Source organism: Protopterus annectens, chromosome 4.part0 (genome assembly GCF_019279795.1).
Source record: "Protopterus annectens isolate FY-2018-M chromosome 4.part0, PAN1.0, whole genome shotgun sequence".
NCBI lineage: Eukaryota > Metazoa > Chordata > Ceratodontiformes > Protopteridae > Protopterus > Protopterus annectens.
In genome coordinates, this window is record NC_056733.1 from 525161439 (window position 1) to 525183289 (window position 21851).

The 21851-nt window shown below is 38.2% G+C and overlaps 1 protein-coding gene across 4 annotated transcripts in view; it reads left to right on the top strand.

Moving 5' to 3' along the window:
- Nucleotides 1–21851, top strand: part of TCN2 (transcobalamin 2) — a 2080282-nt gene that overhangs the window by 209353 nt on the left and 1849078 nt on the right. The window contains exon 1 of one of the 4 annotated variants that reach the window (XM_044068450.1): nt 14325–14422. The exons of the other annotated variants lie outside the window; for them this stretch is intronic. Coding sequence (XP_043924385.1) covers nt 14340–14422 — 83 coding nt within the window. The 5' untranslated portion in view covers nt 14325–14339. Of the gene's footprint in view, nt 1–14324; nt 14423–21851 lie in introns of those variants that run through there. 4 annotated transcript variants of the gene reach the window in all.

Consider the following 21851-nt stretch of genomic DNA (forward strand, 5'->3'; position numbering starts at 1 on the left):
AAGTGGATAGGCCACTGCATTAGTTTCTGCTATTTACACCATGGCAAGCCAGTGCCTAAGGGCATTAGGCCACATTCAACCAGAGCTGCAGCCACTTCAGCAGCCTTTCTCAGGGGAGTACCAACTTAGGATATTTTAGAGGCTGCTGCTTGGAGTTCAGTGCACACCTTTACAAAGCACTATCATCTGCCACTCTACTCTAAGTCCAGGGCAGGCTTTGCCACTGCAGTTCTGCAGGGCCTCATAGCTGCACCTAATGCTGTTTAGCTCCAGCCTCCCAACCATATCTTTGGGACTCTACCCAAATGTAATGACTGCAACAGTGAAACACGAAGAACATAGTACAGTTGTGTACACTTTGCAGATGTTTGAGTGTATTCACTGTTGCAGTCCAGGTTACCCACCCGCCATCCCCCTTTTCTTCTGATGGCACCTATCTTTTTTTCTCTGTTTTATACAACCTATGTGGTGTATTTGCTTGTAGATGAAGGTAAAGTTTATATTGGTGCATGTCATTTTATATATATATATTTATATATATAAATTTTGGCTACCCTTTTAGGGGGCACCTGACATCTGGGGCAAGAAAAACTAAAGAAAATGGCGTTGGCTGCTTCTTTTATACCCTGACGACCTGACGTCGGAATGGGTGACAGCAGCCGACGCAGGACCCAGAACTTTGGAATTCAGGCCGACTGAGGGCAACCTGCCAGCAGGATTACCCAAATGTAATGACTGCAACAGTGAATACACTCGAACATCTACATTTATGGTAAGTGTACACAACTGTAATTTTAGGTGAGGATTCCACCAGTGGAGTTTGTTTTTAACTGTTTTGCTTTGGTTCTACTTCTAGTAGGTATGGCATCCTCTCTGCAGCCATTCATATGTTTGTATAGGGGCTCTGTGAATAATTCTGCATAGGTAGCGGAGTTCTCTGAGTAAAGGAGAGCCTTGAATTTTGACAAACTTAATGGGACATAGTTTGCCTTAGAATAGTTCCTAATTGTTACCAGTTTAGCTGAGTTTTCTGGATTGATTTTTATTTCAAAGGAGACAGCTTTATGATCTGACCTCACTAGTGAGAAGTAACATAAAAGGTGCAACTCTCTCCCATATTGGTGTGTACCAGATCCAGTATATTTGATCCTCTGATTGCAGTGTGCATTCTCTGTTCTAGGGTGTTTGTGTTCATAAAGTCCAGGAAGCTGTGTGCAGCTGTGCCTGTGAGTTTGAGGCAGGTTTCCCAGTCTATAGAGGGATAATTAAAGTCACCCATGAAGAGGGTGTTTGGTTGGATGGTGAGCCCTCTAGTAGATTTAGGTAAGAGTTGCAAGACTCTAGGGGCATAGATGGTGACTTGTAGCTAGCCATGATATGGTGAGGGCTCATGGATGAACTCCACAGTATCATCCTGTTTAACCAACCTAGAGGTATGTTTGTCGATAACATAGATTGAGACACCTCCACCCTTGACTCCAGTCTGTGCTGCTACTGTTCTAAATGTGTGTAAGGCTATGTAGCCTTCCACTGCCAGAGTACTTTTTATGGCTTTAAACCTAATCAGCAAGAATGCTGTGCCCACCCCTGGGGAAGCTGATGTTGTCATTAATAATCCTGTCAAAAAGAAACCAAAAACATAACATGTATCCTCTCCTGCACCAGTTTCCCTGGACAGGAGTAGTTTGTTAAGTCTGACTCAGGGTCTTGTACAGGCTATTGCCCATTTATATAAGGTGTTTTCTAGTGAAGGACAAAGGAATTCCCTCTCTTCCTGAAAAGATTCAAGAAATTGAACTTGTACAGGAATGTGATATGTGATGGGACAGATGCAACCTCAGATTTCTTTTTTTTTTTTTTTTGCATCTTTATTAAATTATCGATTAAGACATAAGCAAACATACATTGACAGAAAACAGACCATAACATTTTTTTCCATTTATGTACATTATACATCACACATCTTTTCTTTGTAGGTGTCATCAGTCCAACATTACATAAATTGCTGAATTCCTGGCTTCCCTTAAACCTCACTCCTCTTCCTTCTTCTGCTGAACATGATTCTGTATGTATTCCCGCTTCCATTTGTTTTATCTCTATTATGATATTCAGTACTTTGAATACAGTTGGTTAGACTTTGATTTTTATTTTCTAGTAACTTTTTTTTTTTGGCAGCCAATAAAATTAAACTTAATAAGGCTTTACTACGTCTAGGCAATTCAGATCCTGTGTCCCAGCTCAAAAAAATAATTTCCCTAGTTGCATCTATTTGTTCATCTAGTATTTCTCAGAATACTTCGTAGGGAATTTTTAAAATCCACATACTCTAACACATTCCTTCATTTTACCAGCTGCCACCCTCATCATCAGAAGAAATCTGTTGTGAAGGGACAGCTGGTAAGAGCTTCCAGAATTGTTAGTTTAGATGAGGATTTCACCAAGGAATGCACCCACATACGGAAAATGTTTACCCATAGAGGCTATCCAGAAACATTTCTTGACCCGATAGTCCAGGAGGTAGTGGATAAGAGAAATAACAATGTATACCTACCACTGTTGAGGGTTAAGACTGGAACATCTATGATGGATAGTGTTGTAAATTTGATCGAAGGGGGCCTACAGGGACAGGACGAGAGCACAGTATTAGATACTGAACAACCCAATAATAAATCTACTGTTAAATTTATTACTACTTTCAGTACAACGAGCACCCTTTGTTCATCGATACTAAGGAAAAACTGGGACTTGTTTAAATTGCAACCTGAATTACTTGAAAAACTGGGGGACCAACCTATGATAGTGTATAGGAAAGGTAACAACATTAAAACTTTATTAGAAAGACACAATACACCTATAGTGAGGTGCCCTGGTATGAACAAGTGTCTTAACTGCAATTACTGTAAACATGTAAACGAAGGTAACTCGTTTAGTCTGAATGGACAAAAAATTAAGTTGAAATGTAAATTTGACTGTAATTCCATATTTATCACTTACCTAGCCAGGTGTACATCCTGTACAGCATACTATATCGGTAAAACTGAAAGAAGACTGCGGGACAGGATGTACGAACACCTGTACCCCATCAGAAAGGGAAAACTTGAGAATGCTCTTGCTAAACATGTGGCAGCTCATTCTAACCACGGTTTTAGATTTATGGCCATTGACCAGATGAGAATAGACCCAAGGGGAGGCCCTAGAAATTTGAAACTTGAGGAATTAGAAGTAAAATGGCAGGTGAAGCTGAATGCGTACAGCCTCCCTGGTTTGAATGATTTTTGCTCAATTGGTAGTTTATTAAAATTAAATAGTCTAAAGAGATGACTTCTTTAGTTTTTATTACATCTACTATACATATATTAACAACTTTAAACAGCATTAGATAAACCTTTCATTTATACACACATACACATGTATATATATATATATATATATATATATATATATATATATATATATATACACAAATTTCTTATTAATAATTTCCTTTTATTATTTCTTAGTAATAATTTCTTATTATCTTTTTTCATTATTATCCTTCTCACTATTTTCCTTTACAGAAGACTTCAATGATCTTTGGATCAGAATTCAATGTGATTTTATTTGTATACATGTTTTTTGGTGTTTATGTGACTACAATAATATATACATTTTATGATTCTTGAATACTTAATAATATAAATTATTATATTTTAATTAGACATGCTCACTAGCATTTCAACTGTGTTTAATTCAATATTGGCACATGGGTCATGCTTCGTATGTTTCTATTGCTTGTATTTTGAATACAAGTACTATCTACTTGTTAACTATAATGGGAACTTTTGCTTTAAAATTTTAAAATTTTGAGCCTAAATGGCTAATTGGAAAATATAGGCTAATTGTTCAGCCTTTTTAAATGGTACTTGTCGTTAGTTGCTGTGTTTCTGAAGAAGTCAGCTCATAAGGGCTGACGAAAAGCGCTTAAAATAAATATTTCGTGTTGACTGTGCACACTGCTCACGGCTTGATTATTTTACTAGTTTTGTTTTTGTTTTTGTTCAAAGTTTTGTAATTTTTAAAATATGCCAACTGTACGTTCACAAAACGTATGTTCCCAGTTATCTCTGTCTTACCCATCACACCTCCAATCTTTGATGTCTGCCTGAGGAAAAATTCTTTAAAGTCTGCTTGGGGGTATTAAAATACCTATACAAGCACTTCCAAGCAAAGATCCTAAACCTTCGGGACTTTGTTGCATACTTAGGAGAGATACGTATGTTCTCCCATTATTCTTTTGTAAATTAGCAGAAAAGTCACGCAGAATGAGCATATATTTTATTTTTATTAGCTTTCGCAGAAGTAATACCTCATGCACAGAAGAAATATACAAACGGACTTTATTGTAAAGCTTTTTCGATTGATAATACCTCAACCTTCTTCAGACATAAACAATTAAATAATTAATCCATTAGTTATTATAACTTCATTAAATAGTGGATTTACCTTGTTCTGTATAAAAATTTATATATCCATATATATATGGTATTGTAAATACATAAATACATAAAATTTATGTTTTCCCTTGAAAGTATTATAGCTTCATAAAAATAGTTTGTATATAAATATTGAATATTAATTATCATTGATAATAACATCAAGAACCATTCCGGAAGACTCTCCAACAACACCAACTCATGAATTTAAATAAAAATTAAAATTATTAAATATGTAAATATATAAAAGACCATGTTACTGGATTTTTTAAAAATAACCATATATATTAAAGTCTAGGTCATCTACAAAATATCAGTATTATCTTATATATACACTAATATATAAATCAATTTTATTTTTACATATTGTATTGATTTCAACATTATAAGAAGCATCATTAACAAAAATTGGAATATTATACTGGAAGATACTCTTTTGGGAAGAAAGATCTAAATAATGCACAACAACCTAATCACCACTTTTTATTTACTGCCATACAACAAGTCAGGGAAGAACAAGAACTTTTATGGCAAATCAGAACACTAGCCCAAATTCCCCAGGTTTAAATGAATTAAATGTATATTAAAATTAAGGGCATTAAGGAGATAAACTGTTTACCAGTTACTGTTTATTGTTTACAAACTTTTTTACAAAACATTATTCATTTTGTGCTTTTTATATATATGCATATATATTTTTATATAATATTAGTGTATGTATAAGATAATATTGATATTTTGTAGATGACCTAGACTTTAATATATATGGTTATTTTTAAAAAATCCAGTAACATGGTCTTTTATATATTTACATATTTAATAATTTTAATTTTTATTTAAATTCATGAGTTGGTGTTGTTGGAGAGTCTTCTGGAATGGTTCTTGATGTTATTATCAATGATAATTAATATTCAATATTTATATACAAACTATTTTTATGAAGCTATAATACTTTCAAGGGAAAACATAAATTTTATGTATTTACAATACCATATATATATGGATATATAACTTTTTATACAGAACAAGGTAAATCCACTATTTAATGTTACAAATCCTCTTGCAGCTTTAAGAAGTTATAATAACTAATGGATTAATTAAGTGGTTGATTTTTTAATTAAGCATTGTATATTTAAGCAAGGTTGTGTGGTTGTTTTAATTGTTTATGTCTGAAGAAGGTTGAGGTATTACTAAAGAAGCTTTAATAAAAGTCCGTGCTCTGTATATATTCCGTGTGGCATTTTTCTGCTATTTTTTGTGTACATTGAAAGTTTGGTATCGTATTCGTATTTTCTCCAGATTCTCTTGTAAATTGCTTTTCGGGTTTCTATTTCCAGTCTTTTCTAACCTCCTCCAATTGATTCTTAATAGTTATTATGCAGTATTGTATATGCCCTACTAATTATTATTTATTTATTTATTTAACATTTGTTGACTGGGAAAGTCCGAGTAGGTTCCACAGATCCTGTTTTCAGCGGAGGCCCGGGGAGAAATGCTCCAGAAGCATGTCTTTCGAATGTGGGAGGAAAACGGAGTACCCGGAGGAAACCCACGTGAACACAGGGAGAACATGCAAACTCCACACAGAAGGCACCCCAGCCGAGAATCGAACCAGAGAACCTCTTGCTGTGAGGCGACAGCATTAACCGCTACACCACTGCACCGCCCTTATGCCTTTTTTAACAGCAGGTTCTGTTCTAGATATAACTGAAAATGCTACCAGAGCAGGTCTTTCATTTAAGATTCCCTTATTCCTTCTCTTTGCCTGTACCCTGATGTCAGTCCCCGGTAGGGAATATAATCTCCAGTCTGCAATCCAAACATCATTTTGGACTATCTCACTGTATTACCTTTCCCGCTGTAGTTATTTGCTCCCAATATCTTGGCTCCTTTACCAGTGTCTTCCAGTACGTTCTAGCCCCCTCTTGCCTGTTGTTGTACCCCTACTTGCAGTCATCCCTATTAGCAGAATCTCCTTTTTCCATTCTCACATTAGCTTAGTTCGTAGAATACTTTCTGCTGATTTATGAATATAATATTATGTGTGGTCGTTAATTATTTTCTTTAAGGATCTGCATCCAGAATCCCACCCTCTCTTCATTTCTTGAACATCCCTCTGCTTCATCATCGTCCCTTTCCATTTTGAATAATAACCTTTTGCCAGTTTTATGTATGTGAGCCTTAACTGTGTAGCTCTAGAATGTACCTTCGTATCAGGTAATCCCAAACCACTTTGTTTTATTGGAAGGATCAGCTTATTCCACTTAACTCTTGCCCTGTTGTCTGTCAGATAAATTCCTTCAACTCGTTATTAATTATTGGCCACAACTACTCCTCTGGTTGATAAAAATTTACATGACCTGTTTACAAAACTAAAGGGACTAAAAGCATAGTTACTGCTTGTATCTTACTATGCATATCCATAAACAAGAGCTCCAGTTTTCTTAGTTTTTGTATGTTCTTTTGTTTAGTCTCTTTCCACATATCCCTAGATGCCATAACAGAAGCATTTTTAATCCACAGTTCTAAATATTGCATCATAGCATGTCCTCATAAATATTCATTTTATTTATTTTTTATTGACATTTGATTACTGGGAGTCTCCAAATGGGTAGTGCACATTTTCAGTGAAGGCCCAGGAAGTAAAGCTCAACATTATTACACAAAAAATGTACAATTTAAATAAGTATACCAAAATTAGACATAATGTGAATACATTAGTTAAGAATAGATATAAATTATATGACATTGATAGATTAATGTTAGCCAGTTTAGAGAAATTGAAGGTGAGATCTGATATTGTCAATTTTTCATCTCATCTTCACATATGGGTCCAGATACGATACATCAGATCTGACTTGGCCATTAACAAGCTTGTGGCAACCAAAAAGCTCTTGGATACCTCCCCTTACCTGCAGTGCATCTCTCATCATTACCTAAAATCTCGTTTGCCACTTTGTGAAGATGCGGTCCGATCAGCTAGCTCTTGGTTATCAGGTTGTATAATTAAGAATTTCTTTCTTCAGTAGTCTCCTTTTCTCTGTATATTTAATGGAGATAAAAAATAAGCTCATCTTGAGGGGCATGTTGCCTTCAGCCTTTGGGGAGGCTATTTCTGGCAGTAAAGAGAAATCTGGCTCATCCACAAAGACGAAATCAGCTCTTTTCAGCCCAACTTCATATATTTCCGTAAATCCTCTGAGAATGGAAAAAGAGACCCTTTTCTGCACTGACAAGATCCTTTGGTGCCAAAACTGAAAATGCTGAAATCTCCCATTTCTGGGGAGTCTGTGATCCATTTGGAGCCTTTGCCACTGATCTCTATATGTTGGATCTGGCTTCTTCGGCTGTGAACCTCTCCATTAAGGATAGATCAGATCCATTGATGTCTGATCCGACAACTAATCCATTCAAGCCTATCTTCACACTACCAAGGACACAGTACTCCCTGACCTCTGATGTGGTTCCATCAAGCGTGCCGTCTCCCTTCTTATCAAGACGAAGGACCCCATCTGTCTCTTCTTTCAGTTCAACCAGGCACCTTACTGAAGAAGATGTGGAAGAGATGGTGCAGAAGATTTTGTGGGCAAAGGGAATCACTAATTCCCCATCGACCTCAACCCTTATGGTGACAGGTTTGTCTAAACCGTCCACTTCCCCTCTTCCTCCTCCTCCTATGACTTCAGGGCAAACTTTGGAGGTGTCAGAGCTGATACAGCCGGTACCTTTCAGCTCTGATCTGTCGATATCCTCTTCCTCAGATCAGACTTTTGCTCGGAGTTTATTGGTCTTTTTGGAGCCAGAGAGTTCCCACAGCCATAGTGAACCTCGAGTGCACTCAACTCCTAGGTATTCAGAGCAGTCGATATGGCTCGGGGCTTCTGCGAAGGTGAACTTGTCTCAAAAGCATGGCTTGTCAGAGCCAGAGTCCTTGTCCATTCAAGAGCAGTCAACTTTTGGGGCTTTGGAGAGCGGGGCTTCTGTGAAGGTAAGCTTGGCTCAGGCTTCAACCTCTGGCAAACGGCCTTCTGGACTGGAGGGGACCCCAATCCAAAAGCATGGCTTGTCGAAGCCAGAGTCCTTGTCCATTCAAGAGCGGTCAACTTTTGGGACTTTGGAGAGGGCTGTAACTGCAACTACATCTAAAAGGTCACCTGCCCCCTCAGATCTGCAATCCCAGCAAGATACCCTGTGTTCCTCCTATTACCTTCATGTTCCTCAGGTGCCAGGATACCCATCTGGGTACCAGTGACTCTTCCAGTACCTCCCCAGACTACCCCACTGAGGAGGTCCCTAGGAAGAGACCTTGTAAGAGGAAGCATTTGGACTCCACAGAGGAGTCAGCCACAGAAGACACTAGCCTTGACGAGGGAGAAGGATCCTCACGGTCACCCCTTGAGGATGTTTCTTTTGGGGAGATTCTGAAATGGGGTGGTTGGCAGTCCAATCCTTCAGCTGAGGACTCGGTGTATCTGGCTGCCTTTGGTTCCTGCCCATGTACCTCTTGAGTGACTCTGCCCACTGATGAGCTCATAGGTTTGATCTCTTGGCAGGTGTGGGGGACCCCAGATTCCATCGAGCCTGTTCCCCGAAGACCGAATAAAATTATAACCACGCCCTCTGACAAGGCATTCTGGACAAAAGGGATTGCAGTAGATGCCATGGTCATGGTGACAGCAATCAAGAAGGAATTCTCTTAGGAGAGTTCAACTACTCATCCTCCTAATAAGGATTCTAGGGTGATGGATAGATGTGGGAAGCAAATGTTCTCTTCAGCGACCTTTGCTTTGTGGTTGCTGAATTATCTTTAACATTTCTCCATGTTACAAAGGATTCTGATCAAGGAGCTTTCAGATACTCTTGAAGGAGCAGTAGCTGAGGGAGCTAAAGAGAAAGCAGCTTCCCAGTTAGCCACCCTACATTCTGTAGCCAGCTCTTCCATGAGGCTCATCATGCATGCAGCCAAAGGAACGAGTAGAGTGGTGGGTTCTGGCATCTCTATGAGGAGGCATGCTTAAATGTGCCTTTGCGATTTTGTGGAACCTTTTAAGTCTTTGTCAGTGCTCCATTTGATGGCACGTCTCTTTTTGTTCCCAAAGTCAAAGATACATGATCCAGGTGGGAAAAGGAAGGTAAGACTCTTTCTGCCTTGGGCATACATTTTTTGGCTCCTCAGAAACCTTATCCTAAGGGTCAGAGAGGCAGCAAAAAATGTGGCTCAAGAAGTCTCAAGGGTCCTACCAAGACACACTTGGAGAGTTTTGCCCCAGAGGCAGAGGGGGAAACAATAATGAAAGACTTTGTCTTTGTGGCAGAGAAGGTCCCCAGAACCAAGGGTCCCAAGAGTCTTTATTGGCGAAGCCCTTTCAGCGCTCCTGATAGGAGGCCCGGTTGTCCAACTCTGGAGGCATTCAGGGGTTGACTGTTCCTGCACCGGAGAGCCTGGCAAAATATAGCTTCCGATATGTGGGTGCAGAGGATAATATCCAGGGATTACCAAATTCCTTTTTTTCAACAACCCCCCTCCCAACAAGAAAATCCCAGATGTTCCACCCAGTCAAAGGGTACAGGCAGTCATTCAGATTCAAAAACTGCTGGAAGAGTCATTGAAGTGGTCCCCCAAGATCAGAGAGGATTCTGAACTTACTCTAGGTTCTTTTTGGTTCCAAAGAAAGCAGGGGACTGGAGACCAATCCTCCATCTCAGCAGACGGAACAAGTCTATTCAACATTGCAAGTTCTGAATGGTCATGGTGCAGTCCATACTTCCTTTTCTGGAACAGGACAATTGGATGTGCTCTATAGATCTTCAGGATGCTTACTACCATGTAAAAATAGACAGACGCTCCAGAGGATATCTATGCTTCCGGCTGGGAGTTGGTCATTACCAGTTCAGAGCACTGCCCTTTGGTCTCTTTACTGTCCCCAGAGTGTTCATCAAATGCATGGTATTAATTGCGGCTCACCTGAGATGTCAAGGATTCTGGGTGTTTTTCTTGTTTAGAATGGCTCAGATCCACCCCGGCAAGGCATTTGCTTGTCTGCCCAAGAGAGACTGTCTTCAGATTTGTTCCGAGCTAGGCATAACCATATATTTACCAAAAATCTCATTTAGAACCCACTCAAACACTAGTATTTATAGGAGCACTACTAGACACCACTCATATGATTGCGAAACTTCCAGGTTGTTAACAGTCAGACGGCAAACTTCAAGGTTAATCGGAAACAAGAAGGTAGCTGCCCACCATGTTCTACAGGCATTAGGATCTGTGGCCACAGCGATTGTGTCGGTTACATTAGTCAAGTTTCACATGCAAATCCTGCAATAGCTTCTGGCTGCTCAGTGATCAATACTTCACCAACTGATCTCTCACCAAATTCTTATAACAGACGTATGCAAAAAGAATCTTTCATGGTGGATTCGTTCAGAACAGGTGACAAGAGGTCGACCATTTGTCCCCCCTCAATCACATGCTACTGTGACCAGGGATGCTTCCCAGATAGGGTGGGGAGTATTATCTGGGGAAGACTGTACGAGGAACCTGGTCCATGGATGAGGCCAAGCTCCACATAAACATCCTGGAGATGAGGACAGTGCTTCTAGCATTGCAGGCATTTCAGACTGCTCTTTCTCTGAGGATGGTAGCGATTCATTCAGACATGTCAATGTATGTTACGTAAATGAGCAAGGAGGAACCAGATCATACCATCTGTGTTGAGAAACAGAGTGTGGCAATGGGGGATTTCATCCAACCATTTTCTTGTAGCAATGCACATTCCTTGAAGGTCCAAAGTCATAGTGGACAAGTTGAGCAGAGGCATTCTCGTGCCTCATGAGTGGTCCGTCAACCAGAAGGTAGCAGAGAACATTTTCCGCACATGGGGCCAGCCTTGCTGCGACCTCTTTGCCTTTCCCCTAAACAACAAATGCAACAGCTGCTTCGGCCTAATTCCCCCACTAGGGCAGTCCTCAAGGGATGCTGTAGTACACATTTGGCCTCCCAGACTATTCTGTGCCTTTCTCCCCATTACACTGATTCCCAAATTCCTTCAGAAAGATGACAGGTTGAAGAGAGCAGTAATTCGCATTGCCCGGTATTAGCCTCGATAAATCTGGTTTCCTTTCCTCTGGCCTTTTCTACAGAAGGAGCTCTGGATTCTGGAACTTTTTCCAGGCTTACTGTCACACCCAAACAAAATGCTTCATCCCAACCTTCACAGCCTTAAGCTGACAGTTTGGTTCCTCCAGTTCCATTGATTGCCAGACAACCTATGCTCTCCTCCCCAGTCCATCATATTCTGATGTCCTTCCATAAGTCATCCACTCAAAAACTCTATAGGAGTAAATCGAAGAGGTATATAATTTGGGCTCAACAACACAATATGGATCCTCTCATGGCTCCCATTCACTCTGTTCTAGAATTTTTAGCCCATCTTTTTAGCAACGGAGCTGCGGCTTCTACTATTAAGGTTCAGTTAGCAGCCATTTCAAATTTTCACATTGGGATAGACAACTTATCTCTCATTTCCCACAAACTTTGCAAAGGCTTCTTAAAGGGGACCATGTTGTTAAGACCTCCCCACAAGCATTCTTCTCCCCCTTGGGATCTTAATTTGCTACTATGTCTGATAGTTTAACCACCCTTCAAACCTGCAGCAACTTGTGCTATTAAGTTCCTATCATGGAAAACTTTCTTTTTGGTGGCTGTCACATCTGCGAGATGGATATCAAAAATTCAGGCACTATCTTCCCAGCACCCGTATTTGTTTTTTTCATAAAGATAGTCTCTCTTTGCATACCAACCCCTCTTTTTTGCCCAAAGTTGTTTCACAAACCAATATTAATCAGACTATACATTTCCCTGTTTTCTTCCCTAATTTTAGTAGTAAGGGTGAATATGTACTGCATTTGTTAGTTGTTCATAGACAGGTTTCTATTTACATAAAACTAAAGAGTTCAGAAAGCAAACCAATTGTTTATTGCATTTACAGGCCCTAAGAAAGGCCAGCCAGTTTCCAAACTTACCTCATCATTTCCTTCATTTACACCTCAAAGGGCATGAAACCTCTCAAATCCATTCAAGCTGACTCTACCAAGGTGATGGGCACATCTGCAGTCTTCCAGACAAATGCTTTCTTGGATGATATCTGTGCAGCAGCCACATGAGCAAACCATCATACCTTTATCACTCATTACAAGTTAGTTTTCGTCTAAGGGGAAGGGCCTACTTTGGTGTGATGGCTCCGAGGAACACTCTCCCATGAGTCCACCCAAGGTAAAGGTAGCTGGGGACTCGGTCCCATATGTGAGGATTAGATGAAAAATTGACAGTATCAGATAAAGAAGTTATGTACTCATAAAGTTCCATCTGTATTGTCAGTTTTTCATCACTCTTCACAAACCCCCTTATTTCAGGTTCTTGGTTGAATGGGAAGAGATACTCAAAGATTAGGTTGTTTTCCTTGTACTCCAGAAATGGTCTCCTTTAAAATCTTTTGGGTATTAAACACAAAAAGTCTTTTTTTTTTTGTGGTCATAATTCTAGCAAGCAAGATTGGAGGTAATGGAGAGAGATGCATTGTGGGTAAGGGCAGGTATCCAACAGCTTCTTGGTTGCCACGAGCTTGGTAAAAAGCCGAGTTGGATCCGATGGATCATGTAAGGAGAGAAGAAAAATCAACAATACAGATGGAACATTATGGTGAGTATATAACTTCATAATGCAAGTCTTGTTTGTATTATAAAGTGGGAGAAAAAACAGGGTTATGGCATAATTAAACAGAGAGTCTGAAAAGAAATTGATTGAACTGACAGAGTGAGTGTAGAAGTAAAAGTAAGGAGGTATAAGGTATGAAAAGGTACTTGCTTATATTTAGGGATGTAGTTTATTCTGGGGTTGAGCAAGAACAGAACTGGGTTTAGGCTAGGAAGGCTTTCAGAATGATTCTCTGTGGGATATACTGTTGGAGGGTGTGACGAAGAAGATGATTTTTCTGACTTATGATATAGAATCGGAATTGCCTAGACATGGTAAGGCTTTGCTGTATCTAATTATGGTGGCTGCCAAAAAAGCAATTACTAGAAAATGGAAATCAAAATGTAAACCATTTATATTACAAGTAGTGAATGTAGTAACAGAGATAGCAACTGGAAATTGTGATCTTTAGAAAAGGGTAGGAGCAAACTACATAGGAAAAATGGCAATTGTGGGAAAAATGCATACAGAGGAGGAATGAGATTTAAAAGAAGTCAGGACTTAAATGAGCTATGTAATGTTTGACTGAAGATTATTGGGTAGATTATAAGTGATGTATAATGTTTACAACTGGGAGTGTCACTATGATTTGTGATGTGAAATGCTTGTAACTAGGATTGGGTGTATGTGGTTTGTTTTCATTCATAAAAATGTATGATTGCTTATGTCATAAGTGATTTAATAAAGATGTTTCTTGTTTAAAAAAAGGGGCAGAAATTAATTTATGCATACCTCTCAACCGTACCGAATTCCTCTGTATTTATCTTTTTTTAGGGCAAAATAATGGGGTGCCACAAATTTCCAAGTGGCCCCTTCAATTCCCAAGTTTCCCGCGTTTTTTTCAAATTTTTATTTGAAAGTTGGTCCTGACGTCATCACGTGCAGGGCGTGCACGATGACATCAGCTTCGAGAGGCAGGCTGCCAGCATCAGCAGCCTGTCGGAAACAGAGTTCAGCTGAGAGAGAAGGGCATGAACCAACTATGATCTATCCATATTAACTGGGGTGACATGTCAGACCTGTTCGTTCGCATTTTACAAATGCACATATCACATTCACACTGACTGTGTAAAAATTGGATTTAAGTAGCAGCAACCAGGGAATAGAGTGGAATGAAAGATGACAACTCTCTTTGGCAGCAAGCTGTTTTAAAATTTCCCCGATTGTTGCTCCACACTTCCTCCGGCTGCTCCAGGTAAAAAAAAAAAAAAAAACGCGACTGCTATATTTATTTTCACAGAACGTCCAGACCAGATTATTTATTCATATTTTGGTCCGTTCTGTTTCTCATAAAATTGTATTTTTTTAGCAAATCATTGTGGTAGTGGCAGATCTTAGTTAGAAAATAGTGGCAGGCTGCAGAGACATGTCATATTATCATATATCTGATTTTCAGACTTCATCCTTCAGAAAATTCATGCTATGCAAAATCTGTTATATCAAGTGAAAAACTTCCTTTATCTTCTATGACGTACTTTTCTATTTTAAAACAATGAGAATATTACACCGATCTGAGCAGGGCTTGTAATTTCCCGATTTAATTTGCACCTTTTTTTTTGGTACTCTATGTGGTATTTTATGTTCTCTGTTGATGTTAAGGCAGTTCTTAGTTTCAGGATTTATTTTCCCTTTAGGTTTAAACTGAACGATGAGGCACTGATGTCACATTTCATTCTTCTTTCTCATTGTATGTAGCAACATCTTAACATTCCATCTTGTTTGATGCCATGAAATTTTGTTTTGCCTTGCCTAGTTGTTTTGACATGGTCTATATGTAATGAGAGTCAGTTTCACACTTTTTAGCAGTGCCAGTACACTGTGAGATTTGTTCAAAGGAAATTATTGGAAGTTACAGTAAAAGGATTTAGCTTTTTGTGTGGGACGGTAAGTTTACTATGGAAGATAGTTTTGCAACTTAAAAATTAATCAAACAAGTGGAAAAAATGCTGACACTAGTTGAGAAATCCCGATTCATACAACCACCATTTTAAATAAATGCAGAAACAAAACTCCTAATCATTATGGTATCTGGGTCATGTCACATGGTAAGAGCACATGGTGTCATTGTGAGAGAAATGCCCCAAAACAATATTGTGTTAGAATAGTGGCCCAATCAGGTGATGTTTTACAGCAAATTATAAAATTAGTCTATAATAATGAAAGGGGGATAGTAGATTATTACTGTGTAAAAGGTCAACATTTTGTGTGTGTGTATTTTATTATTCATTTGAAGAAACTGCATTTTATTATTAATTTGAAGCTGGTGTGTGTGCATTTTATTATTCATTTGAAGAAGAAGCTGCATTTTATTATTCATTTGAAGAAGAAGCTGCATTTTATTATTCCTTTGTAAAAGAAGCTGCATTTTATTATTCATTTGAAGCTGGTGTGTGTGCATTTTATTATTCATTTGAAGAAGAAGCTGCATTTTATTATTCATTTGAAGCTTGTGTGTGCATTTTATTATTCATTTGAAGAAGAAGCTGCATTTTATTCATTTGAAAAAGAAGCTGCATTTTATTATTCCTTTGTAAAAGAAGCTGCATTTTATTATTCATTTGAAGCTGGTGTGTGTGTGTGCATTTTATTATTCATTTGAAGAAGTAGCTGCATTTTATTATTCATTTGAAGAAGAAGCTGCATTTTATTATTCATTTGAAGCTGGTGTATGTGTGTAATTATCAAAATTGTTACTGGTTCAGATAGATATAAAGGCTTTGAGGTCTACCTTTCTCAATTGCCACTTCTACATATGACATTGATATTAGAGGAGACAAGCTCTGCCTGCATATACTTGAGTGAGGTAGCTTGCAGCAAAAGATTAGCCACCTTGAGGAAGGAGTAAAACATAATGTTGCAAAATCGGTGTGCATTGTAAAGTACATTGAAAATGCTCTTCTGGAAAGGCTGTATGAAAAATTGAAGAAAAAAGGTACAATATGGTAAGTTTAGTATGTTAGAAGTGAAAAGCAATTTGTTTATAGAAATAGTTCAAACAGGATGCTTAAAAATGTGTACATTTTTCAGAATAAAGTATGATACATGTTAAAATGTTTAAATAAAACATTATTTTGGTTATATTTTGTGTTTTAATATTTTGTCTAGTCTTCAATTCGTGTTTGAATGATGGCATCCCACAATTCCATTGGAGTTGGTGGGGCTGCACAATTATGTATGCAAATTGTATGTTAATCAGCATACAGATTTGTACCTATTTTCATGGGCCTTTGTCCAGATTTTTAATGTTTCCAAGTTGAGAGGTATGAATTTATGTAATGTTGCGTAGGTTATATGATACATAGCAATATATGTGAAGTATAATGTTTGTTAATGTTTATTAATATTGTTTGATTACTTTTGTATAAATGTAAATTTGCCTATGTCACAAGTGATAATTCAATAAAGGTGTTTAAAAATAAAAAATCAAGTCTTTCAGAATGGTTCTAAAGGACTGAAGGTAGGGTATTGACCTGATGGATGCAGTTAAGGAGTTTTAGGCCTTAGCAACGTCATACAAGTACAGAACATGCCCAGCACATTTGATAGGTTTGTGGAAAGAAAGGAGTTTTTGGTCATTGGATCATAGTGACTGAGTGGGAACATAGTTGTGTAAAATGGTAATATCGGTGTCGCTGAACCAGTTCATGTGTAGGTACGTGATTTCCGGCTGTAGCCTTTGTTTTATCTTCATTAATTTTATGTCCTGAAGGGTCTTAAAACTGTCTCAAAATGTTCCACGACACTGATATGTCCTTTTCTGGATTTATAAGGTACAGAATAATATCATCTGCAAATTAAGCCAACTTTTCTTGATTACCATGCCAATTATATCCTTGAATTTCTGAGTCCCTTATTTTCTTTGCCAGTGGCTATAAATATAAAGCAAATAAAGGGGAAAGAGGACACTCCTGCCTGGTTCCACTGTTCAGACACAACTTATCAGAGAGGAACCCTCCCACTTTATTTCTTGCCGCTGATTCTTCATATATCCTCCTAATTAACCTCGTTATTGTATCAGGGAATGTAAATGCTTTTATTGCCAAGCTGATAAAATCCCAGCATACTCTGTTGAATGCTTTCTCTGCATCAAGACCCAGCAACAGCAGTGGTATTTCCTTACATTTTGCTTTTCTCTGGGTCATCATTGTTCTGTTAATGTTGTTTGCCTCCTCTACACAAAACCACATTGGTGCATAGCTATTAATTTTGGCAACAACTTTGACATTCTTTTAGTGAATATAGACATAAACGCTATATAGTTAATAATTGAAATGGGTCTGTATAAAGCTGGGTCTGATGGGTCTTTACTGTCTTTAGGCAATACAGCCACCATAGGTTTCTTCACTCTGATTGCTGATTCCCTCCCTCAATCTAGCAGTCAAATCACCAGTCATAGTGAAGGTGTGAGGTGAGTCAGAACTTTGTGAAACAGACCAGTTGTTTCCTCTGTAGGAAACAACCCATATAGCTGAAAGACTACTGCAGTAGTGTGGAATTTAAACATCACCTATTTTGGTAAGTGCAACTTGCACATTCTGCATCTCCCCCATGCCCTGCTGAATGCCTCCAAAGACTCCTTCACCATTTATTCATACGTTGTGTTCTGTAGGTCCACATGCCTTTCTGTGAAGTATGTTAACTCATCCAGGGAACAATTCACTTCTCTGTATTCAGTCTTGATTCCTGACATCTACAGTCTACTAAAGAGAGGTTGTATGCATAATTCCCAGATTTGAGAAAGTTGTTACAGCTTAGGTAGAAGGAAAACTGAGAGGTAAACTAAGGGAAATATAGTATAGAAAAGTCACATGATTGATACTTGTTTCATCCTTGCATTCTTCTGGCTATGTTCTTTCTAACTCCTCTGCCCTTTTTGTTCAGTACAACCCCTTTACATCTACACAATATGATGTTCTATAATAATATCCTGCCCCCCCCCCCATCTCTTCTGATCTTTAGTGAGAAGTGCTGTGGGTTATGTAATTTCCTTTCCATCCCATGCAAACTTCTGTCAGCTTTGCTCTTGACTCTTAGCAGCCTGATGTCCCATATTTTAAAATTACCTCCAGAACTGTACATAGCACTCAGAAAAGAAAAACCTAATTTCTTCTGAAATGTGTTTATTTGAGGGTACATCCCAGCATTCTGTTTACTGTTGCCATTACTCTGAATTTACTCAGAGTGGTTTGTTGCTGGTGTGATCAACACCCTAGATTCCTCTACCTTGTTTTTTTTGCCATCATTTCACTCCAACTTATAATTCACACCACAGTGGCTGCAGCCTAAGTGCAGTACTTTGCTTTCTTCTACAGTGAACTTCAACTGACATTTTTCTGCCCACTTGTTCAATCTTTCTGTGTTTGTTGTTCTTTATGGTCTTTGCCCTATCTTCTTTTACTCCTGCTGCTGCAAGCAGCTCTTCCTGTAAAATGAAGACTTGTATAGTTTCATGGCTTTACTATATGTTTAAGGTGCCATGTTGAACATCTGAATATTGGCAAAAAAGGTTATCGACGTCGCTCCTCAAGAAGCTTCCAAAAACCATGGGATCAGCCAATCCTCTATGGCTGTTGGGTTGCCTTCTGATGGTAAGGGAGAATGACTCGTCAATCTCAGAGGAGTGAGCAGTCGTAGCTTTACAGTGAAGATGACCAAGAGACTGATTACCAGGGAAAAAGCCCCATTGTTGATTTGGCATTTTTCGAGTGGCTATCCAAGTTAAAGAAAAAAGAAAGTTTGGCATGAGTCTTCTCCCAATTCACTTAGGATGGACAGGAAAATTGGCTGGGGTTTGCTAATGGCATATTTCAAACATTTTGTTTTTTAAATTTGTATTCCTCAAAACTTTAAAATAAAATGAATATCCCTTTTTTTCTGGTACTCATTCCCAGTCTAAAGGACAGAAAGTAGACTGGTTGTTTTTCTGTACTACCAACACCACAGGAAGGCAAATCACTCTTCTTCAGATTCTCCCCATGAAAAGTTATATTTTTCTGAAACTATAGCCAGAATGAAATAATTGTTCAATAGGAAAGGAATGAAATTCTAGTATCCCAGCAAAATATGATTTATTACAGCTGGGATTTCCTTGGCCTGCAGCTTTCCCTCCTGTTTTACCAGCTTGCACTATGCCTGAAAGTCGTCATCCTGCCCCTAAAAAGTCTGATAAGAGTATATAAAGTTCCCAAGACAAACCCTCACTCATGTTTTCAAATTCCATATCAGACCCCTGTAGTTAGTTTTTTGTCAAAAAACATCTTTTGCCAAACATCTTGTAAACACAAACCCTATTACTTTTGTCAAGGATGGGAAAGTTTTTGATAAATTTGGGAAGAAAGTATATTTTTCTTCTACTTTACCGTTCAGAATTCTGGATTGTCAGGCTGATAGGACAGCAGTTCTGTTAGCTTCTTTCAAAAATATATGAAAGTTTGAAAGATGGAAATTAACTCATTTGGTCTTTCAGATTTTTTAACCCTCTTGACAATGTTTAATAGGCCTGTTTCTTCCCTTTCAGAATCCTTTTATAAGAAATGGAGCAAACGGTCTTTAGCAAGGTTCAGGCCATCAGAATTTTAAAAGGGAGGTTCAGGAAAGAAGGGAAATCCTACTAGAACCAAGGACAGTCCAAAAATGCAGATTGACTGTATGCCCCAACAGGTAACCCCCCCCCCCAGCATCCCATTAAATCTTTCCCTAAGTCTAGGTTTTCATTTACTTCATTGGCATCCGATAACATCAGACAAATGGATTTTGAGAATCATCCAAAAGGCTATAGTTGCCAGTGAGAGTTTCTTCCTCTTTTTCTGATGATTCCTCGTCATCCATCAAACTGAACTTCCTTCTTAACGACAGGCCTTGAACAAATGCAGTCTCTAGTGGTCTTAGAACCAGTCCCCCCAGATCAAAAAAAAAAGAAAGAATTAATTCAAATATATTTCTGGTACCAGTGAAAGAAGGGACTTAGAGACCAGTCCTAGACTTTAATTTGATAAATCTTCACATCATGGTCCCAAAGTTCAAGATACTTTCGCTTTAGTCTCCATTACCCCTCATCTCACTTCACACAAGATGGGGGTTTGTTTGATCTACACTAACCTTCAACTTCTTCAATCGACTACCTAGATAGTAAAGTTTTTCTTAGGATGTGCAGCAAGTAAGAAAGGAGGTCAAGAAACCTGCTAATAGATAGTCATATATGGGTAAGTGGAAAAGATTTTCTAGTTAATGCCAGAGTAAGAACCAGGACCCTTTTAACGCCCAGATTCCTCTGGTTGTACAATATTTGTGAGTTATTATCCTCTGCCATTTCTTCCTCCTCTATCAAGATTCACCTCTCTGACATCTTTGCTTGTCTGCCCATAGGCTCCCCCTTTAAACCCACCCTCAAGTCAGACAGATTTTGAAAGGGGTTCTGCATATCAGTTCACATGATGAAAAAGTGGCCCCTTCTTGGGATCTCAGTTTTGTTCTAGAGAAACTTGCACTTTCCATTTGAACTAGCTCAGGAGGTTGAATTAAAGTTTTTAACTTGAAAAATCAGTTTTACACATTGCTCTGATCAATGCAAGAAGAGTATATGAATTACAAGCTCTTCTGGTGAGTCCACCTCATCTAAATTTTCATAAGGATAGCACATCTTTTTTAACAAGAAACACTTTTATTAAATTATCAAGTATTACATGGGCAGTCCTACATTTATATATGTGAAAGCAAACCATATTGACATAATTTTAGTAGTAAACATTATACATCACAAACCATATTGACATAATTTTATTTACAGACATTATACATCATTAATAATCTATACAGGCATTGTCAGTGAAACATTACACAGCTCATTCATATCCTGCCTTCTTTTAAACCTCGTTCCTCCTCTCATGTATTGTTCCTACAATTCCCATATTTTTTTCAATGTAGTTTGTTCCTACCCTTTTCTAAAGATTACAATTCTAGTTGTTTTGCCTCTATTAGTATAGTCACTACTTATAGTAGAGTTGGTTTAGACTTTGATTTCCATTTTCTAGTAATTGCCTTTTGGCAGCCACCATAGTTAGACTCAGCAAGGCCTTACTATGTCAAGGTAATTCTTATTCTGTGTCCTAGCTGAAAAAAATTATTTCCTTAGTTATGCCAATTTGCTAATCCAGTGTATCTGACAGAGCAGTCTGCAGGGAATCTTTAAAGTCTATCAACTCATTAAACTCACAGATAATATGTGTCAAAATACCTCTTTCTTCTCCATTACACTTCTTAACATTTGCTGTCGATCTGAGGAAAAATTCTTTGGACTCTACCTGGGTATAAAACTACCCATGTAAACATTTCCAAGCAAATATCCTAAATCTTCTAGACTTTGTTGCATATTTGGGAGACATACATATGTCCCCCCATTGTTTCATTGTGAATTGCTTAGTCTCTCTTGCCAATCCTTTCTAACCTCCTCTGATTGATTCTTATAGTTATCATGCAGTATTTTGTATGTTGTACTAAGTATTCCTTTTTAACAGTAGCTTCTATTCTAAATTCTACTAAAACCTTTATGCCGGTATTTTGCTTAGGATCCCCCATTTCTTTCTCTTTGCCTATACTCTGATATCAATCCGTAATAGGGAAGGCAG